This window comes from Callionymus lyra, chromosome 17, assembly GCF_982586985.1.
Source record: "Callionymus lyra chromosome 17, fCalLyr1.hap1.1, whole genome shotgun sequence".
Taxonomy (NCBI): Eukaryota; Metazoa; Chordata; class Actinopteri; order Syngnathiformes; family Callionymidae; genus Callionymus; species Callionymus lyra.
Genome location: NC_141834.1, coordinates 14665426 through 14689052, shown reverse-complemented (window position 1 = coordinate 14689052; position 23627 = coordinate 14665426). Strand labels below are relative to the sequence as shown.

General features: G+C 35.0%; 2 protein-coding genes across 3 annotated transcripts; both read right to left on the bottom strand.

Annotated features, from left to right (window-relative positions):
- Positions 1-7098: 7098 nt before the first annotated feature.
- rad54b (RAD54 homolog B) lies at positions 7099-23361 on the bottom strand. Of its 2 annotated transcripts, XM_087813263.1 has the most exons (17): positions 23334-23361; positions 22367-22514; positions 22122-22293; positions 16237-16272; positions 14889-15056; positions 14504-14791; positions 13497-13659; positions 13198-13423; positions 12248-12334; positions 12062-12182; positions 10770-10909; positions 10425-10715; positions 10201-10358; positions 8919-9180; positions 8773-8839; positions 7673-7870; positions 7099-7596 (listed from the first exon to the last, which is right to left on the bottom strand). In XM_087813263.1, exons 2-17 carry the CDS (start codon positions 22505-22507, stop codon positions 7379-7381), a joined length of 2736 nt encoding a protein of 911 aa, XP_087669389.1. In that variant the 5' UTR covers positions 22508-22514; positions 23334-23361; the 3' UTR covers positions 7099-7378. The 2 variants fall into 2 exon arrangements, with proteins under 2 accessions (XP_087669389.1, XP_087669387.1); XM_087813261.1 differs by having other exon boundaries at positions 10201-10715.
- Positions 16550-20830, bottom strand: LOC148062659 (fibrinogen silencer-binding protein). Its single transcript, XM_087813264.1, has 2 exons — positions 19006-20830; positions 16550-17455 (listed from the first exon to the last, which is right to left on the bottom strand). The coding sequence occupies exons 1-2, from the start codon at positions 19404-19406 to the stop codon at positions 16900-16902; spliced, it is 957 nt and encodes a 318-aa protein (XP_087669390.1). The 5' UTR covers positions 19407-20830; the 3' UTR covers positions 16550-16899.
- Positions 23362-23627: the final 266 nt, after the last annotated feature.

Sequence of the window (23627 nt, the reverse complement as noted above, 5' to 3'; positions counted from 1 at the left end):
AAAAACTATTATTAATAAACTATTATCGACAGTTTGGAGTCAGAAGATCCCGCATCAGCCGCTGGAGTCTGGAGCTGCTGCTGGAGCTGCTGCTTTATAAAGAGGCTGAAGCTGATGCTGATGCTGATGCTGAGGGAGGAGAGACTGAGGATGAGATGCAAACATTCTTCTTCTGTATCTTTATGAATCGAGGATGGAAAGGAGGTCAAGGACAGAGAGAGAGAGAGAGAGAGAGAGTTTCTTTTTTTTTTAAACCTCTGAGGATTATTTTCTTGATTTGTTTACAGCAGATGTGAAGGATGGGACATGTTTTAGAAAGAAAAACAAACAAATAAAAATAAAAAAAACACGATTTGATGATAAAGAAATAGATTGTTTAAAAAATAAACTCTTGGGTTTATAACGTAAACATTCAGTGTTTTTTCAACCGTCAAATAAACACTTTCTTTATTTATTTTTTTTATGTAAAAATGTGTGGAAAACTAAAAATAAATAAATAAATAAAATTAAGAACAGAATGTTATGTCCGTTGAACGTATATTTTAAGGGATTTATTTTTGGACCAGTTTAATGTTGGCATTATAAATATATAGATTAGATTAGATTAATAGATAATATAAGATAAGATAAATAGATAAGATAGATAGATAAGATAGATAGATAAGATAAATAGATAGATAAGATAAATAAGATAGATAAGATGGATAAGATAGATAAATAGATAAATAGATAAGATAGATAGATAGATAGATAGATAGATAGATAGATAGATAGATAGATAGATAGATAGATAGATAGATAGATAGATAGATAGATAGATAGATAGATAGATAGATAGATAAGATAAGATAAATAGATAAGATAGATAGATAAGATAGATAAGATAAATAGATAGATAAGATAAATAAGATAAATAAGATAGATAAGATAGATAAATAGATAAATAGATAAGATAGATAAGATAGATAAGATAGATAGATAGATCTATTCATGGGAAGATAAAATAACAGCTTAAACTAGTAAAAAGTATAAGAACATGATCAGCAAAAAACTGAAAAAGAACTTCATGAAAAAAGAATGTACGTAAATGTGATTGTATGCAGACGATGGTGTTCTGTATGTGTGCGTCTGATAGCTTCTATTTTTGAAGTAAACTTTATTGAAAAAAAATCAGTTGACATGTCAAGAGTCACACTCGTTACTTCAGAGAAAATCGGGTCTTCTTTCAAATTAAAACACATAACTCAGACAGTAATAATCAATAGAACAAAAATGATATAAATAGTTTTTTTCTTCTGTGTTCGACTACTTCTGTCTTGAAACAGGAAGTGGCGTCAATAAAACTGCTTCAGGATCCAGGTGTGGTTCTGATAAAAGATTAAACCAGCCAGTGACACGTTTACAACACGGTCATACATTAATAGTAATAAGTCACATGGTCGGAGGAAATACTTTTACTTATAGTAACTAAAATAAATACACCCTTGGCTTTTACTACAACATTATTTGTTTTGGGTTGAAACTATTTCTAAATGACATTTTCTGTGTCTCAACTGTTTCACTGTAATAGGTTTGTCCAGTTCTTAATTTTAAATATTGGGGGAAATTAAGCTTTCAAGCTTCTAGATGATTCTGAAGGATTGAAAAAAGATTATTTGGATGAATAAATACTCATTTTACGGTTTTAAATACGTTAAAGAAATACACTTAGATTGTGCTTTTTAATCCTTAACAACTTTATCGTGTATAATTTATACTGAAAACTTTGCTCAGATGTCTTTTTTTGAGGTTAAAAAATGTCAAAAATAATTAAAAAACACAATTTTCTTGCATCCTTAAGACTTGTATTATATATACACTTGAGCCGCGTTATCATTAATGAATCATTTTTATTTGGTATTATTTTCTTTTTAAAATAATAATATCACTGCTCTGCGTATTTCAAGTCAAAAAATTAAAGGAAACTTAAGAAAAAAGTATTACCCATAGTTCTTTCACCAAGATACTTACCAGTGAGATTAAGAATACTTCAGTGTATATCGCATTTAATAAATATATATATATATATTCAACCTTTATTAACAATATTTTAGATTAAATAATATATTTTCTTCGTTTCTGTCTTTTTACTTGACGGTCCCTTACAAGCACAAGTGCATTAGAATGTCCATGAACGGTTGGATTCCCTCACGTGTTGCTCATCAACAGCACGAGACGAGAGAGTTTGTTTCATAATTGTTGGGCTTATCTGTTGTTTTTTTTTCCCCCGGACCCTCCATCAGTGCTGGACTCGCTGCTCCGTCTCATCGGCTCTGACCTGATCTGCCGGACGGATGATGCCGGGACATTAAATCCCTGTTAAGTGCTGGAGCCGGACCAGGGTCGGATGAACGCATGAAGTCATCCCGGGCTTCATCCTGATGAATGTCAATCAAGAAATGACATTAGAGTTTTTGTCTTCTGCTCCGACGATTCATCGCAGAAGAAAAGTTTAATCAATTTAACCGCCAACGAGGGCATCGATCAAATTACTCGTCCTTTCCGATCGTATCCATGTGTTCGGATCGTTGGAAAATTGCGAGTGACATCAAGAGCAGGGAGATGTTCTCAAGTTCAAAGTGAAGCGATGCATTCAAAGGCCTGTTTTATGAACCAGATTGAATCCGGCAAAGGTCCAAGACAAGATGAGGATCAGCTCCTCTAAGTTTAGGAAAGATTTTCTTATTTAATTGTGTCGATGTAAATAGATATTGGACTCTATTGTATCATCAGTGTCTGTTTGTACAAAACTCTATTTTTATTGAAATATTTACATTAGAAAATGTTCTTAAGCCCCGCCCACTGAAAACACTTGCTTTTCTGGAGATTAAATCTTGTTTACCATAACCACCCCACTGTTCTGTGATTGGACGAGGATCTAGGTGTGTCACTGCATGTCATCTTTCCTGAAAATCCCCACCTACAAGGGACCTTATTACATTATAATGGACTCTGCTCTCGTAACCTCTCATTCGCCCAGATTTCAAAGAGCAGGGAGAGGAGTTTATAAAGTGATACGTTCAAAACATCGTCATGATTAGAGACTCACTGCATACGAGTTGCCCTTTAATCTTTTTTTTCTCTTAACTTAGTATGTAATGCATTATATTAAAATTGAAAAAGCAAGTTATAGTTGAAACAATGTTTAAATTAGTACTTTTCAAAAAGTGTAGATCAAAAATCAATTTGAGTAAATGTGATTTATTTAAGTTTTCCACTAGATTTCTATATATTTATAATCTTGTCCATTTATACAAAAGTACGACAAAGAGGCAGAAATAACTGTTCATGAGTAAAAATTGTTTGATTATAGTTGAAAACTGTTTGATTATAGTTGAAAATTGTTTGATTATAGTTGAAAATTGTTTGTAATTGTTTGATTATAGTTGAAAATTGTTTGTAATTGTTTGATTATAGTTGAAAATTGTTAGATTATAGTTAAAATAGTTTGATTATAGTTGAAAATTGTTTGTAATTGTTTGATTATAGTTGAAAATTGTTTGATTATAGTTGAAAATTGTTAGATTATAGTTTAAATTGTTTGATTATAGTTGAAAATGGTTTGTAATTGTTTGATTATAGTCGAAAATTATTAGATTATAGTTAAAATTGTTAGATTATAGTTAAAATTGTTTGATTATAGTTGAAAATGGTTTGTAATTGTTTGATTATAGTTGAAAATTATTAGATTATAGTAAAAATTGTTAGATTATAGTTAAAATTGTTTGATTATAGTTGAAAATTGTTTGTAATTGTTTGATTATAGTTGAAAATTATTAGATTATAGTTAAAATTGTTTGATTATAGTTGAAAATTATTAGATTATAGTTAAAATTGTTAGATTATAGTTAAAATTGTTTGATTATAGTTGAAAATTGTTAGATTATAGTTTAAAATTGTTTGATTATAGTTGAAAATTGATTGAAATTGTTTGATTATAGTTGAAAATTATTAGATTATAGTTAAAATTGTTAGATTATAGTTTAAAATTGTTTGATTATAGTTGAAAATTGTTTGATTATAGTTGAAAATTGTTTGTAATTGTTTGATTATAGTTGAAAATTGATTGTAATTGTTTGATTATAGTTGAAAATTATTAGATTATAGTTAAAATTGTTAGATTATAGTTGAAAATTGTTTGATTATAGTTGAAAATTGTTTGTAATTGTTTGATTATCGTTGAACATTGTTTGTCATTGTTTGATTATAGTTGAAAATTGATTGTAATTGTTTGATTATAGTTGAACATTATTAGATTATAGTTAAAATTGTTAGATTATAGTTGAAAATTGTTAGATTATAATTCAAATTGTTTGACTATAGTTGAAAATTGTTTGACTGTACACGGAAGATATACATATAACCAACATTTTGTAGTATTCAAAGATGATGCAATAGGTATACATTTAATATAAAAGGATGCAAAGCTTAAGTTGAAATGGATAAACGATGTTTGATGCTAACAACAGTTAGCTTGAGTTGCTATATCAGCATGTAACTACTAAGAGGTACAGATAAGAAACATGGTTCATCAGAATGTACCAGTAATGGACGATGGTAACCAGTGGATTAGTGGACATTATGAACCTCCAGATTAAAATGCTTCATAAACAAGCAGCTCGGTTTGATCACCATTAAAACTGGTCGCATCTGACTCTGATAATGAACATTTTCGTCAGCCAGGATTAATCCTACAAAAACCATTCTGTCCGTTCACAAACCACTGTATTCATTCACATTTCCCGTCAACACCGTGATTCATTCTCAGAATGGACCTGGGTTGTTTCAAGCGTCCATCATTCATGCAGCAGGTCTAAGAGCACAGACTGGAACACGAGGCTTAAGAGCTTTACAGCCGCACACTGAGTCATGCAGCCGCGGCACATGTCCTCCCGGAGATCATGATCGGGATCAATAGCTCCGACGCCTCGCACGTGTCCCACAGATGTTGACTGTGTTCACAGTGACAGAGCTGCCAGAGAATATGAACGTATTGATACGTCAGTAGGTTTTTATACCTCTGATACTGTATCAATATTCAACAGCACTGAATCCATTTTTGTTTTCTTCCTATTTAATTTAAATAAAAACTGTTTTAAATCATATTTTATTTTCATAATAGTTATTTTATAGTTAAGATTTCAAATAGTTATATTTGATCATTAACAATAAACATGCAAATATATTCATTTTTGTTTTGCAATTACATTTCCAGTCAGTTATTACATCCTCTGCAGCTGAAAACGAACAATGAAATCCTGCAAGGGGAGACGACTGAGGACGAGAGGATGCGGTCCAGAAGCCTTTTAACTCATTGGTAGGAACTAAGGTTGATAATTAAAAAATAAAAATAAATACATTTCGCAAAACAATTAGCAATTTTTTTTCCCTCCAATATACCACATCCATATTTAACATCACTGTAAAGGAAATTGTGTTTTGCTTTTAAATCATATTTTAGTTTTAAAGTGTGTATAAAATAAAATAATTATTTTTGGGGCAAATTAATGATATAACTCAATGCAAACATTAGCGGCGTTTGTTCATTTTTTTTATTGTAATTATTATCCGCAGATAAAGAAACAATGAAATTCTACGATATCCCGGGGATGACTGAGGACGAGAGGATACATAAGTTAACGTTTGGACATATTTTGGTTTCAAAACAAACAAAAACTTCCCGCCATTAGATGGCAGCAGTCGCTAAGCAGCTAAAGGAACTTTGAAATCCTGTGAGAACGTGGCGATGACTGAGGACGAGAGGATACAGTCGACTCCAGCAGCTTTTAAAGCTGATGTTTGGACATATTTTGGTTTCAAAACAAATGAAAGTAGTTACGACTTCTTCAAGAGTCATGTGGTCTGTAAATACTGTAACACCAGAGTCAAGTACTCGACAGTACTACACATATATACTTGTTAGTACAGTATCACAATACATTGTACTGATAAATATAAAGTCAATCTTATAGCTGTGTTTTTGTTGACTTCAGGATTGTGTTCAGGAATGACCGTCTACTTAATTTCTGATTTTAACTATAAACTTTAAGATATTAACAATAAAAAAACGTTTGCGTAACGACCATCTTGACGATCTCTCTCGCCAGAACAAAGTCATTCACATTTTAAAAAAACAAGAACATTTCATTGACGCAGCTTTGAAAGAATGAAGTTATGAATCACAGTGACGAGTGTGAAACGATTACCTTCCATCAGATCAGGTGTGAAACCAGGACGCTTCGTGACTCCCACGCAGCAGGCTCGTAACGAGACTCTTCCATTGACCTACATCATGCAAACTGCAGCACTGACTGGATGATAAAAACAAAATGAACAAATGTTACATATGAATGAAGACAGATTTGTAACAATTCAAACTGTCTTGAACTTTTGAATTTTTCTGAACTTTGTCTCTCCTGGCTTCTTTACATTACCTGTCTCACCGATGAACAACATCTCACTATATCATCAGCAAACATCAACATTGATTTAGCAAATAGCTTTATTTGTAAAAGAAATGACATATAACAGTGTTTCTACAGCTAGTTTTACCTTACCTTACCTTACTGTTGATATGGTTTGTCTGAGCTATTCTTGTGTTTAGGACGGTACCGCCACCTGCTGTCCACTTGAACTCATTGCAACTACAATTTAGTTAAAATTTCCATATTTCTACTGAATTTTATAAGTAAAATCAATTTATCCTTTAATTAAGATAAAAAAAGGAGAAAATAGTAAAAATACTAAATAATAAAAATGTATTTTATATAAATATAAATGTTATATTTTCCCCTATTAACCGTCTTAATCACAATTTTATATGCTTATAAAAATGTATTTAACAAAACCTAACAATAAACGTTAAACATAAAAATGTACTTGATAACTTCCTTTTCATAGTACTGAGGGCGAATTTGACTAATTACTAACCACAATGCACTGCAACACCTATAACAGACAGGTTAATAAGAAGGGGGAAAGAATCTAAACTTTAATTCTAATTATAAATGGTCCGAATATCAAAAATATGAATTTTTTCAGCCATTAATGTGAACGTAAAACAAACAAATATTCTTTAATAAATGAAAAAACAATATACAGAACATTTTTAAGATATTTCACATGAATAAATCACATTCAAAAATCAAGCACTTAATTTTCATGGACATGAAATATAAAATATATGTGTAAACACAGAATAAACGCCTTTAAAGACCCACAATTCTCTGTAAAGTCCTAAAATATCTGATCTAATTGAACATTGAAGATGTTATTTCATTCAAATAAGACACAGTAACATTTAAAGTGGTGCTTAAAACCGTCAAAAGTGAAACGCTGATTAAAGTGTGTGTGAGATGGTGGTCTGGAAGGCGAAGGTGATGTGGTCTCGGGCGTGGTCAAGATAGGGGTCTGAGAAGGTGTGCGTGTCACCGGAGTAGTGTCTCCACTGCATCAGCTCAGACATGCTCAGGGGTTTGTTTTTCGCGGCCCCTCGTTCGGGCTGGCGGCCGAGCTGACAAGGTCGACTCGAGACCGGCTCCTGCTCTCCGTCCGTCGCTAAGAATAGAGAAAAAAATAAATACATTTAAATCAAAGGTCGTCTTGTTGGTTAGATTTGGATTTTTTGTTTTACTTTTGAGTGACCCGTCCATGTCGCAGGGGCAGTCGAGCAGGTCGTGGGTCAGCGACGGCGTTTCTGTGAGACTGAAAAGATCTCGCAGGTCGCTGGTGGAGAAGCTGATGTGATCCGTGCCCTTTCCCAGATCCACGACGGTGCCGGAGAGTCCCTGTTTGGCAATCTGTCTCTGGAAAATCCTCTCCTCGATGGTCCCTGAAAGGATGGAGGGAGACTTGCTAGCAATGATGGTTAGCATTAGCTACACATTTACTTAAATGTACAGCTTAATATGAGACTAGAATTGCATTGAATTATTAGAAATGTTAATAGATTTGTTTTAAGTATATGGAAGTATATCAGTGCCATCAGAATATTGAATAGTTGAATTAAACATTTCAAATGTTAAAAAATGTCATTTAAAATGTAATTCTATGTTGTTGTTTTTTCAAGATTGAATCCTTATTTTAAATAATTAAATTTATAATTTTTAAATTAATTATTTTATTTGAATTGAAATCACATATTTTCAAAATGAAAAAAAAAAAGTTTTCCAAATGTAATATTTTATTTATATCCAAAGCATTTGAATTAATATGAATATATATTTATATATATAAAAAGTTAGTAATAGTGCCACCGTGTGGTCACGTGATCATCTGACGTCGCATAGTTTAATTAAGGAGCACTTTTATATTGAATTTAAAAAGCTAAGAATTGAAAAATATATTGAATTTAGAAAATGTTTTTTTCAACTATAGGAATAAAAATGTAAAAATCCATTAATTTTTTTAAATATTGGAACTTAACCTTATTCTTTAAAAAATGCAACCTTTCATAATTAAATTATTTAATTAAATTATTTAAAAGTTATTCAATGCTTCAGTGCAAAGTTTCAATAAAAAAGAGTTTCAACATTTGAAATATATATATTCAAATTGTAAAGTTACTTTAATGGCACTTTTTTAGAATTCTGGCATCAACAAAACCTCTGAATAAATTAAAATAACTGCTGTATCCTCTCGTCCTCAGCCATCTAGTTGGTGGAAGTTCAATGACAATGAAAAAAACATAATTATAATGGTAATACATGCACGCAATCATGCAAGAGTTCCCACCAGCAGTTAGGAGACGATACGTGTGAACGTTCTTCTTCTGTCCGTCCCTCCAGATCCGAGCCATGGCCTGATCACAGCGAGAGAAAAAACTCAGTCGACTGAAAACCACCAAAAAGTGCGTCCTTGTCGTTATCGTCGTGTTAAACCTGAATGTCGTTCGCCGGGTTCCAGTCGATGTCGTACAGCACCAGGTGAGAGGCGCCGATCAGGTTGAGGCCGACTCCGCCCGCCTTGGAGCTGAGCAGGAACAGGAAGTCGTGAGAGTACGGGCTGTTGAAGGCGTCCACCAGCCGCTGCCTCTGATTGGTGGGCGTGTGTCCGTCCAGGCGGGAGAAGGAGTAGCTCAGGCGTCCACACAGGTCCTGCAGCATGTCCAGGGTTTGTGTGTAGTTGGACACGACCACGACCCTGAAGGAGAAGAAATATTATCAACAAACGCATGCAGTCTTATCTATGGCAAGGGTTACGTTCTGAATTTGAAATAGAATTTAACGTATTGGACCACCAATCAGCCGTCACTACATACAGCAGTGTGTAGAAAGGCATCATGGGAGTTCCCTGTTTTTTTGGCACCCCAAGTAAGGTGGATGGGAAGTAATTAGTATGGGTGCGTATTGACAAGAATCTTGCAAAACGACAGCATCACGATAAAGGGACAACAATAACATAAGTTGCGATATATCTTGATACTGTAGTAACAAGGATATATTTGTAGTATTGTCGAGTACTTGACTCTGGTGTTGCAGAATTTACAGACCACATGACTCTTGATGAAGTCGTAACTGCTTTAGTTTGTTTTGAAACCAAAATACGTCCAAACATCGGCTTTAAAAGCTGCAGGACGATTGGTCTACGGTATCCTCTCGTCCTCAGTCATTGCCGGGATATCATAGAATGTCATTGTTCCTTTATTTACGACATAATTACAACACAAAAACTAAAAAACGCCGCTAACCTTTGCATTTAATTAATTGATTAATTTGCAAATTTTTTATTTTTATTTTATACACACTTTAAAAATAAAATATTATTTAAAACCCAAAAGAAATCTGGATATATTAGTAGTATTGTCGAGTACTTGACTCTGGTGTTGCAGTATTTACAGAACACATGACTCTTGACGAAGTCGTAAGTACTTTCATTTGTTTTGAAACCAAAATACGTCAAAATATCAATTTTAAGCTAGAGTCGACTGTATCCTCTCATCCTCAGTCATCAAGTTTAATGACAACGAAAAAAGAAAAAAAAAAACAGTGCTAATATCTGTAAGTTAATTGTGCATTTAAAAAATATGTAATTATTTATTTTTCACACAAAAACCATAAAATAACTATTGTAAGAAATTAAATGTATTAAAAGGTAAACAAAATCTAAATGAAGATTATAAAGTCAAAAACATCCACACAAATGTAAAAGTCTAAAGACAACCTGTCAGAGGGACTGAGGTGTTTGATGGTCTGGAGGAGGTCCAGAAGAACCAGGAGCTTCCCCGAGTCCCCCGGGTTCAACCGGTCAGAGGCGTCTGGAAAGAACTGGTCCAGCCCGTCACTCAGGGATCCATCCTCAGATCCACGGTCAGCCTTCTCCTGAAACAGCGAGTCAATCCAATCGTCCAGACAATCATTCAGAAGACACTTTAGTACCATCTGGACCTTGGCGGTGGCGTGGAGCAGCGCCGGATGGTTGCACAGCTTCTTGAGCGCGGTGATGCAGGCCAAGTGTGTGTGAGTTTGCACCGAGCCCTGGAGACACGCCCGGAACACCCTCTGACCCAGCAGGTGTTTGTAGAGCTCCTGCTGGAGCGGAGAAGGTCGACAGATCAGCGTCCAGTCGCACCGCGGCGGCAGATACTTGTTGATGATCTCCTGGGTTCTCCTCAGGATGAACATGCCGGTGAGTCGAGACAGCTCCGAGGCCCGCTCCTCCCCCAACGTTCTGTCCTCCTACAAGAACATGTGTCAGGCCTCGTAAACGAACCATCATGGAGAGATGTTCACCTCGGAGCAGGAGGGCTGTCTGGACCTCAGGATCGGCTCCTCGTATACTTTCCTGTACGCTGTCGTTGAGCCGAGAATTCCGGGATTGACAAACTCAATGATGGCGTAGAACTCCTGCAGGTCATTTTGTACTGGCGTGCCTGAGAAATGTACACGTGGTTTGAAGGTGCAACTTTCTTTTCTTTCTTCATGAACGGCAAAATGTAAATTAGGTAATAGATTTTTGGATTCATTTTCTATGTCACATGTGTCATATTTGAGGCTCTTCTTTACCCTTTCTACCTTTTTTGGAAGAAATAGTAAAAAAAAAAGATTTCTCTTTTTTTAGCATCTTTTAAAATAATTTAATTTAATTAAGATTTGAATATCTAAAGGTTCAACTTTTTATTTTATTTATGAATTAGAAAATTTGAATACTAAATTTTTTAATTTTTTTAATTTACACAGAGTTTCATATTTTAATTCCAGTAATCACAAAATAAATATTCTAAATTCACTATATTTTTTATTCATACTCTGCTGACACTTTTACAGAAATATTTTTAGATTACATTTAAAAGGCTAAAAATAAAATAAAAAGTATATATATAAATACATTTTAAATTAGAAAATTAAATAGAAATTGTTTTATAATAATATTATTTTATAAAAAAAAAAAAAATCAACTTATTTAATTGAATTATTTCAACATTTTAAATGTTAAATTCAAGAATCATAATTAAGATGAGATTCATGTTCATGTTGATATATCGTAACCTCAAGAGATGCCAGTGTTTTAAAATAAGATAAGGAACAGATTATAAAGTGACTTCCAATTTGAGTTAAACTGATTTTGGGGAAAATAAATGAAACGGGAGTGTTTAGTAAAAGGAGGAACAACAGAGATAAGACGAATCAAACCTCCAAGAATGAGAATATTACTACTTCCTGTTGAAAGTACATACTCTCCCTCTGTGAATGATAGCGACAGCCCTGATCTTCGTACTAGTTTTGAATGAATTGTTTAATGTCACATTTTCCCTGGTCTGGTCAGGAAATCTTATAATTATGGAAATATAAACGTATTAATTGACCTTTTTCTTTTCAACGAACATGTTATTACTTTACATGTATTATTAACATTATTATTATTATTGAGACACGAGATTCATGTTCTCTATCCAGACTTATCCATAAAGAAATGCTTATTTCCAGATAAATGTTATTTATTTTAAGATAACTTGCCAAGTAAAAAAGTAATGAAATATAATTTAACTAATAATTGGTCATTTTCTTGTGTCCAGGTTTCGTACCTGTCAGGATGACCCTGCGAGTGCAGCTGAGGCTGCTGAGAGCCGACGAGGTTTTGATGTTGCTGTTCTTCAGTCTGTGACCTTCGTCGCAGATGATTAGTCCAAAGTCAACCTTCTGTACCTGAAGAGAAAAAACTAAATGTATTCGCGAGCAGATCAGTGTGAAACCCTGAGGTCTGGACGCACCTGCTCAAGGCTGCGCAGCAACATCTCGTAGCTGATCACGAGGACGCTGTAGAGCGGCGACAGCAGGAACTGCTCGATCCTGTTATCCTGCGTATAAAGACATGAACTCTGGTGTTTCATCACGTTTTTATATGGATTGTCGTTTTTAATGGAGGTAAAATAAACAAGAATTTCTGCAAATCAGATTTATCTTGAGTAAAAATGAAGAAGGAAAACTATTATTTATTCATGAAAATCAGATTATTGAATGATCGGATTTTACATTTCATGTTGAAACTTTTAAATAATAATAATAATTTTAAATAATTAAATTGTTTTTTTATTGAATAATTTAATTCAATACCTTATATTTGTAAATATATATATATATAAATTATTTAATATAAAAAATCCAATATTTCCCACAAAAATGCTTTACAAATAGTTTGATAATGTAATTTTAAACAATTGAAAAACGTTGAATATAGAATGTTTATTTGTAATTTGTAGCCTTTTAAATTAAGTTTGATATTCAAATAATTAAAAGATACCTATTCTAAATTAATTGTCTTTTAAAGTAAACATTGTCTGGTTAGTAATATACTATATATATTATTATCATCTATTATTTCAGAATTATATAAACATGTCAAATAGCATTTTAAAGGCTACTTATAATTGTCTTATAATTTGATATATAATAATAATTTTCTTCCTTTATAAAGTATTGGAATAAGAAATTCAAATTTGTGTTAAATAAAATTCATTCGGTTTGAAAATGTATTTAATTTAAAAAAAAGAAAATAAATTAACTTTATAGTATAGAAGTGATTTAATCCAATTATTTAATAATATTCTGCTTAAAATGTCAACTTTTCAACATTTGGAATGTTAAAATAAATATTCTGATGCCACTGATTAACTTCCATAGAAAACCTGATTGAAGAAAACATTGCAAACATGCGTCTCACCTGACCCACGGTAAAAACCCGGATCCTCTCTCGACCCAGCCACTTGCTGAACTCTGCGTCCCAGTTCTGCACGAGACTCCCGGGAGTGACCACGAGAACCTTCTTGGCGACGGCTCTCCCGCCATACGGTCCTTGTTTGAGCAGCGTCCAAGAGAGCGCCACGCTCTGCAGCGTCTTCCCCAGACCCATCTCGTCGGCCAGGATGGCACCGTGGCGACCCACGGCTCTACACACACACACACACACACACACACACACGTCACCCTCATGTTCACACTCGTCGTCAACGTCAACATCACCTCATGCCCATCACGCATTCATATAGGAAGAGCAGGCCGTCCTTCTGGTGGGGTCGCAGTTGAGAGGTCAAGTGAGGATCTAACACGACGTCCACCACAGGAAGACCCGACTTGTTGTTGGACCACTGGTGGTTGGGAGAGGGGCGGGGCATCACCAGTGCACCTGTAAAACTACCTGTTAGCTGGAGGCGTGTGTTGGCACGAATACATGTGCAACGACACAATATATAGTGATACTGTAGTAACAAGGATATATTTGTAGTATTGTCGAGTACTTGACTCTGGTGTTGCAGAATTTACAGACCACATGACTCTTGATGAAGTCGTAACTGATTTGATTTGTTTTGAAACCAAAATATGTCCAAACATCGCCAGGATCTCGCAGCATTTAAATTTTCCTTAAGTTGCGAAGAAATTACTGTTGCCATCTAGCAGCCATAGATTTAATTGCAACACAAAAATGAACAAACGCTGTGGATATTTGCATGTTGATTGTAAATTGTAAAATTATTTTCTACAAACTTTATTAAATATTTTTAAATTAAGAATCGATAAAGTTCTGTACAGCATTGTGAAAAGCAATATTGCAATATTTAATAGTATCGATCATTTCTAACATTTCTACTTTATATTGGACAAAAATTAAAAAATCGGATATCCTCTCGTCCTCAGTCATCGCTGGGATCTCATTTCATTCTTCCTTTAGCTACGGAGGATATAATGACTGCTGCCATCTAGAGGCTGAAGGTTTAATTGCAACACAAAAATGAACAAACACTGAGAATATTTGCATGTTAATTGAACATTTTAAAAATCTAAATATATTAACTGTAAACACTTTTGAAATATATGCCATAAAAGGACTATGATAAAAAATAAATATAAATTTAAGGCAGAAAAAAGTCAATACAATATTGTTGAAGAAATGTTGCCATTATTAAGAGTTGTTTGGGTTTTTTTACACCACAAGTGTCGTGATTGAAAGTTCAACAAACATCAAAACTCACCCTGAGCATCGGGGTCATGTCGAGGCTTGCACGCCCGCTCTCCTTCTTTCTTGGGTGATATGACCCCCCCACACTTGGTAGGAGGACAAAACGGCTTTGCAGGTTTGGGAGGAAGTCTGGCTTGCTTCGTGAGAAGATCCTCTTGCTCCGCCTGGCCGTCTTGGAAACAACGGCCCTTGGCGTAGTCCTCTGGTGAGATGAGACCCATCACCTCCACCTCCTTCCCGCCGATCTTGAGGGTCTCGCCCTCGCACAGAGAGAGCAACTCTGACACCTTGTAGCCACTTCCTTCAACAACATGGAGAGGATTTTGTTACAGAACCATGAAATCTGTTTAACAAGACCCCGGTATACGACACGTTTAGAATCTTCATTTCCTTCTTACCTTTCCCGATGTCTTTGCCCTCCATGTCCTTCAAAGTTGCCGTTCGTCCCCTCGTCACCATGACGGCGTCGCCCTCCCATCGCTTGTGTTTCCTACCACTGGCTTTACACCACACGACGCTGAAGTAACGAGCGCCTGCATCTGTAGTGGGAGGAGCCAAGTCTGTCTCTATGGAGGTAGATTCGTTTCTTTGTTAGTCAATCAGAAAAAAACAACATTATTAATCATAACAAAAGTCGCTTCAATAAATAAAAAAACACATTTCAAATCGAAGAATAAAGTTGTTTCAATAAAACAACATTTTTAATTAAAAAAAGGTTGCTTCTGTTAAAAAGTTGCTTCAATAAAATGTTTTAAAATCAAAGAAAAACTTGCTTCAATTAAAAGAAAATCTAAACAAAAGTTGATTCAATCAACAAAAAAAAAAAGTGTATTGTTTTTTAAACGTTGCTTCAATCGAAAGAAAAATATTGATCAAAAACGTTGCATCAATAAAAAAAAATTAAATCAAAGAAAAGGTTGTTTCAATTACCATAAAAAATATATTTTAATAAAAAAGTTTGCTTCAATAAAACAACATATTTCCAATCAAATAAAGTTGCTTTGGTCGTTAGAAAAAGTTGCTTTTCAGTAAAAGATATTTCAAATCAAAGCAAAAGTTATTTCAATTGAATAAAAAAAGGTTTTAAATAAAGTTAAAATCAAAAAGTATATTTTTATTTTCAAAAAACGTTGCTTCGATCAAAAGAAAAAGATGTTTCAAAAAAGTTGCGTTAATAAAAAACATATTTCGAATGAAAGAAAAAGTTGTTTCAAATCAATAAAAAAAAAGTATTCAATAATGTTGCTTCAATCAAAAACATATTTCCAATCAAAAAACTTGCTTTAGTTCAAAAAAACAGTATGAATCAAAGAAAAAGTCAATGAAATTAAAAAAAAGGGTTGCTTCGCTTAAAAGAAAAAATATAAACAAAAGAAAATGTTATCAAAAAGTATCATTTAAAAAGAAAAACGATGCTTCAATCAAAAGGAAAAGAAGTTTCAAAAAAGTTGCATCAATAAATAAAGTTGTTTCAATTTAATAAAAAACGATTTCAATAACAAATTGCTTCAATAAAAAAATGTCAATAAAAAAATGACGTCAAAAAATCGAAACTAAAGTTGCTTCAATCAACAAAAAAAATTCAATCGTAACATACGTTTACTTTTAATCAAGAGAAAATAAATGAAATGCTTTAATCAAAATTGTATTTTCTAAATCAAAACTTAAGTTACTTAAATCGAAAAGAAAACATTTAAATCAAAAATTGTTTAAAGTTAGTGTTAGATTATAAATAAATAAATCTACCTCCAAAGGTCCCGGGCTGCGCTGTGCTCTGCGCCCCTGTAAACAAAAACAAGGTGGCGTTAGTGACACAATGACGCCAACAGAGGTCGCTGTTGTATAACAGACACGCATATTCACACCTTGACTGAATAGACCAGACTTGGGAAGAAAAAAAAAGAGCTTTTTTGTTTTGTTTTTAATAAAACAGTTACAGATGAAAAAAAAGAAAGTGACAACAATCGATTACACGCAGAAAAAGTCAGTTAAATACAAGGATTTGGCTCCTCCCTTCTTAAACTTTCCAGGGGTTCGAGGATAATTAAGGCTTTTTTTTATATTTGTGGCAAAAGTTTAAAAGTTCTCTTAAAGCACTTGGAGAGTTAAGAGTCATTTTTTTTAGGTAATGTAATCTGTAGTTTATACTATTATGTGTTTGTGAGCCTCATAATAATAAAAAAAAAAGTAATATCTGTCATGTAAATCTTTGATAAACCAGATTTGGAAATAGTTGTGATCAACAAAAGACACTTGAACTGTAAATTCCCTTGTAAATATAACATTTAAATACCATTTGGCTTCAGTGTTTTGATCAAAGTGATCCTAAAAACAGCGTGTGAGGCACATGTTTCTAAAGAACGTGATCATCCTCCTCGGTTCATGTTCGTGTGCAGTCAAAACTCCCGGTTAAAGCGGGATCGGAAGTCCGTGTCGAAGTCTGGCAGCTCTTAGTTTCTCGACCCTGATCTTGGCCCGCAACAGTTCCTCCTCGAGCTCCTGCTTCCTCTTCTGGCCCTCCCTCTTCTCGTCCAGGTACACGGCCACCTTCCTGTGGTTGGCGAGCACCAGCTCGTGCTCCTCCCTGACCAGGTGCAGGGGTCGGATCCCCCCGTAGTCGTGGCGACCGTAGAGGTCGTTGGGGTAGAAGTTCTGGTGGAAGGGCAGCGGGGAGGCGGAGAGGGCCATGTTGACCGAAGACGCCGTGGGCGACGGAGACGTCTTGTAGTCGTGCACGCTGTCCAGGTCCTGCTCCGACACGTGACGCCCTTCCGATGCCGGCTCCGCTGTGGGGGGGCGGACGGGGAGGTCTGGCGGCGGCTTGACGTCTTCATCCGTGTCCAGCTGGACGACGTCCTGAGCCATGTTCGGCGCGGCAGCTGCTGCCGAGTAGCCCTGGAGCCCGACGAGAGACGAGCTGCTGCCAGAGGCCTCGGTCGGAGAGCTGTGCTTGTTGTACATTAACCTGGAAATTAAAGAATACATTTCAGTTCTTGATCCAGTAATGATTCAAATATAAATGTTATAATGATGTTATAACTGTACGATACAATGAAATAAAAACACACTGTATATTTACACATTTAAAGCATTTTTCAGCAACCACCAAAATATCCAATAGGAGTGTCCGTTAGCAACTGGCGTACGATATGTATTACGATGCATTGCCAAAGATACGATATGTATTGCAATACTAGGAGCTGAATTTGTATTTCACAAGAGCAGAAATATAAGCACAATATACTGTATTGTGACCCTGGTCTAGAAAGGCGCTATATAAATAGAGATTATTATTATTATTATTATATATATATATATACACATATACATATATATATATAAATATATATATATATATATATATATATATATACTGTATATACATTATATTTTTACATTTCAATAGTTGATTCATTCTGCAAAACCAGCATCTTTTGGTACAATTTATGAGCTTATGACAATGTGAAATAGTTATTAAATTAATTGAGTGAAAATTAAACAATTCAACTTTATTAGTCTATTTTACATGGACACAAGACAATTTCTTAATGTACAGAAAGTCGCTGCTAAGATGTGAAACTTTATCTTTAAAAATAACTTTTAACAACTAAAGGTTGATTAAAAGATTAAAGATTATCAGAATGATGCTGTTGACACTACATTCTTTTCATAAAAGAATCATTTCTCATATAATGATCTCTTGTTTTAATTGCCACCACTTAAATATAATCATAATTGATTGAAGAACTAAGTCAACAACGTCTATTAAGCCAAATCTGTGTGGAGTTTGTATGTTCACCCAGTGTTACGTGGGTTTACTCGGGTTTCCTCCCACAGTCCAAAAACATACAGAGGTCCATTGTGAACTTGGGGAAATTGTCCGTAGGTATGAGTGTGTGTGTGAATGGTTGTGTGTCTTTGTTTGTCCTGTGACGGGCTAGCGTCCTGTCCAGTGTGTCCCCCCGTCTCTCACCCAAAAGAAACTGGGATAGACTCTTCAGAAATTGGAGGCATGTATTTGGAAGCATCAAGTAGCTCGGTACTCGTTTAGTAATGTCTGGTCACACTTTTGTACATTTCTGATTGAATTTAAAAGGCTATGAATTAAAAAATATGGAATTAGAGTACTAAATTCAGATTTTAAAAAATTAAATCCCGTTTTCAATGAAAACATTAGTGAATTCGATAATTCCAAAATGGAATTAAATGCTTAGACATTTCAACACTTGAAATGATAAAGTCAACCATTCAATATTCTGATGGAACTGAAATACTTGCACAGGAAACTGTTTTTTGAAGATTGGAATATTATTCTGAATGAATATAAAAATAAACAACAGACTTATTTAACTAATATCAAGATGACATGAAAACATCTAGATATTAAGGAGGTAATGGTAAAGGAATCCTGACAATATAAAGAAAAATAATAAATAATAATTAAACAATTATTTAAATAAATCAAAAAGCAACTGAACAGAATAAATCATCGCTTGTTGAACGTGCAGTCGTTACCTGCCGAGGTCCTTCTCGTGCATGGGCACGTGGTGGAACAGGTGAGGGATCATCTCCATGATTCTCCGGGTCGGCTCGGAGATGCTCCCCCGGTACTCGGGCTGGGCGTGTCTGCGTTGCATCATTTCCTGTTTGGCCGACTCCTTCAGCCTCTTGTAGAGCGTCCTGAGGCCCTGGGCCGTGCGGTAGGGCCGGTCCCCGCCCAGCGTGTTGTACTGCTCGGCCACCGTGTCCCAGCACTTGTTCTTGTCCACGATGACGGCGTGCTTGTTGGTGTGGTCCTCCAGGATGCGGATGTGAGGCCGGACGAGCTTCAACAGGTCCAGCTTCTCCGAGAGGGTGAAGTTGGACGAGCGAGCCTTACCCACCATGTTGGATAGAAACGAAGCCCCGGGTTCCATTTTTTTTGGTCTCTTTTTTTTTTAAAGCATAATAGACTTGACTTTTGAGTCCGGCCTAGAGCGGGTCACCCAAGCTGCTCTGGACAGAGCCTCAAACAGATCCTGGTCTTCAATGGGTTTTTTTTTAGGACTTCATGTCTACTAGGCTGAACCTAACAGACATGAAACCTCCTTGGTCTGCTCCTTCCAAAAACAAAAAAACCGGTGCAGCACAATAAGAATCAGGCTTAACTAGGCCAGCCTCGTCAAGGCCCCCGCCTACTGCGGAGGGCTTTGCTTGAATTCCTCCCAGCTTTAGGCTGACGTAGTTAAGCCTCTTAAACCCAGCCCGACCTACTTTCATCTCGGCCTCTGTAAAACCAAAGCATGTCTTTAACTGCACCAGTGAGGGGGGAGATCAGCGGTGGAGCGACATGAGAGGAAAAACCCTTTTTTATTCTGTTGTTTTTTTTTTCTTTCAATGGTGAAACGGACGACTTTGTGCGGGAGGTCACGTGACATTAAGCGCCGCTCTGGAAAACAGCGCCGGCTTAACTCTGAGGCGGGGAGGGGGGGGCGGGGCTTGACTGCAGCCAGCTGGAGCTCGACGAGGCTGCGGAGGGTTTTTTGTTTTTTTTTATCGTCGTGGAGAAAACGAAGAGCTTCAACGAAACATTATTCTTTCTTCTCATCGTATGATTCTTGTCGATATTTATTGACGCAGGTAATCGATCTCGATCTTATCGCGAGAAAACCGCGTCGCTCATTTACATAAGTCTGGACCTGCTGTCGCCAGCTCGGCTTAACACCCCCCTAGTATTTACTGACGGTCAGTATTGAATAAAGACGTTTGTAGAATTAACACATTAATAGAAGCACCTTTTTTAAAACGCATATATATTAAAAATAGTTGATTTAATTCCAATAATCTGTTTTTATTATTATTATAATTGTATTATTATTATTGATATCTGTTCGGTTTATAAACATTATTATTAATTTAAAGTTATTTTATTTATTTTTGTATTGACGCCACATGAATGAATGGCTGCCTCGGTGCCTGGTTCTGTTTTTCTCTTGCTTATTCTGTAGATTATTGCATTCGTTTTTTTCTGTTATGTCACCACAAAAAAACAAAAGTATGTTGTGTTTACAACAATAAAATACTAATTAAATAATAAAATACTGTGTTTCTCTTATGTGTCTTGACCTTTAAAAGTATATATTTATTTATTTTATGACTCTATTGTGTGTTACCATGTGTAATTCAGAAAAACAATTTCCTGAAGGAGACCTCCAGAGAGATCAATAAAGTTCTATCTATCTATCCATCCATCCATCCATCCATCCATTGATTGTTAAAGCATTTTGTGAGCCTGGTCTAGAAAGGCGCTTTAGAAATAACCTTTATTTACTTACTTAAAGTTTCTGATTCTGATTTAATTAATTTTTTTCTATTTTACAATGTATCCACACCACACAAAGAAATTGTATAAATATATTCAACAAAGGTTTTCTGATTCTGATTTTCTGATTAGATTATTTTAAGCCATTTTGGTAACTGTAGCCCATTCGACCGTTGGCGGAATAAATACCATACTGTACATAGAAATACAAGATGTATACAAATCATAGGATGATGACTTAATATCTAAATGTATATACAAAGGGTTGAGTCAGTACTTGGGTGACTTAGGTCATTCTGTCAAACTGAGCCTGAGAAACCTGGGTGTTGTATTTGATAAAGACATGCGTCTAGTTCAACACTGCAGAAAACTGACCAAAAACTGTTTCCTTCAACAGAGAAAAATCTCTAAATTTAGGAAAATGATGTCACAACACAATCTGGATCTTATAATCCATGCGTTTGTGTCTTCTTGTTTGTATCCAGGTCTAGAAAAGCGCTATACAAATAAAAATGACTTACTTACTATTGTAACAGTTTTTTTTAGTTATTTTGGTGTCTAAATAAAAAGGATCTGTCTCGCCTGCAGTTGATACAGAACTGTGCAGCGAGAATTATGAGCTGCTCTAGTAGAAGAACTCACATTTCCCTGATCCTTAAAACTCTTCACTGGTCGCCAGTTTCTTAAAATTCTGGTTCTTACTTTCAGATCTATTCATGGTCAGGCTCCACCTTCCATCAGTGATCTGATCCAGACTTACACCCCAGCTCGGGCTCTGAGGTCTGTGGATCAGAATCTACTGATGGTTCCATGCACAGACTACCGGACCAAAGTTGAGAAATCCTTCCAGGCTGTGGATCTTCCTCTCCCTCTGTGTTTTATGGATCTACTGACTCCTTCAAGAAACATCTTAAGAAATTCTTATTTGTGCTTTTCCCTGATTTTCTGGGACTCCTGTGTTTGTCTTATGTGTCTTGGCCTTTTAAAGTATATATTTTTACTTTATATTGTTTTTGTTTGTTAAAGCGCTTTGTGACCCTGGTCTAGAAAGACGCTTTACAAATAACTATTACTTACTTACTTACTTACAATTCAATGCTTTTGGCGGTAATTCATTTTTATAAAATCACCAATAAAGTAGTTCTGTCTTCTGGCAACTTATTAATCAAACTAATCTATAATTGTTTTTCCCAAATTAATCAACATTGCAGAGATAATGATTGGAATGACTTCTTGTTTTGTCTTCTGTCTTCTTCATGCAACATGTATAGTATATATATGGCACTATTCATTTATGAATACAAAATACAAATAGTCTTGAAAAATGTACCTTCAGCTCTGTCTTCATCAAATTCTGGACGATCCACTTCCACCACATTCTCTTTGCTTTCCGTTGCACAGAGAACTCGAGCCAGAACTTTGGACAAGCCTGTCATGGCTGGTGAAGCACTGGCTTGGCTTTTAGTTTGGTTGTAAAGTGACGCAGAAATACCTTTTTGGACCTTAAATAAGAGACATCGATGTGAAGTTATTAACTCCACAGACAAAGCTCTGTGACATAATAAAAATAAGTACCTTATTCAGAGCTGTGCTCGGCTCTAGTTTGGTGGGTGGCTTTGGTTCAGTTGAAGGAGAAAAATGACCTCCAGGAGGCATAAAACGAGGCTTTTTCGTTGCATTGCCAGCAAGTTGACTCGGTGCTGCTGAACGCCTCATTCTTCAACTGATTCAAACACAGCAACAAAGACAGTCAGTACAATTTCAAAAACAGTCTGTTATAGAAAATGTTTTTTTCATCATCCAATCTGAGAAAATAAGTACTAAGTAAGTAAGTCATTTTTATTTGTATAGCGCTTTTCCAGACCAGGGTCACAAAGCGCTTAAACAATCAAAACAATATTCAATAAAGTATATAGTTTAAAGGTCAAGATAAAACTGGTAACACAACTTTCTGAAGTTCCAGAAAATCAAGTTCTCACATTCAACGAAAATATAATAAAGCAGTGGCTAAGTCATGAAATAAAATGCTTTTTTTCCTAAATATTTTTTTATATTTATATATACAACACACTGCTCGCTTAGTGAATTATTATTTCTAGTGTGACTTACGTTGAGTTGTAAATATTAACCTTATCATACATTTTGGCTATTTTATTACTTTAACTTTACTTTCCTTATATAATATCTGATTCATTTAAACAACTATTTGAAATAGTTAGTACTTCACTTTGCTTAATACATGTAATATTAATTGACTTTTAATGTACTCTAACAATATCATGCACTTTATTTTATTTATATTTGACTTCAATAAGGAATAACTATTGTGTTTTTATGACCATTAAGTTTGTTTATGAACATTAATAACACAGTTATTTTGAGATGCTAAAGAAAAAATACGAACTACATGTATAAACGTATTCTCTGAACGACCCACGTATCCACGTACATCAAAGTTTAAACCACACACCAGAAGGTTTAAACCGTCTTTACAAAAGCATCAACTTAAGTTAAAATAGATTTAAAAATGTAAAGTTGTCACCGAGGTTCGCTGTTGTGTTGCTTCCCAGGTTGTTTTCTCCCGCTAGAGGAGACGGAGACCGTGATTGGCTGCGACCCCGGAAGAAAGACAACCAATGATGTTTGGTTTGTATTATCGCGTCAGATTGATGGGCGGAGCCAACTTCTTTATGACGTAACTTTATTTAAGTAGCTTTAAAAATATATCATTTTCTACACGTCCACCATTTTGCATCAGGCTCTGAAACTAGCAGGTAATTCAAATATTTTTCAACATACAAATTTAATCAGATTTTAAATGTAATGTCTTTAAGAA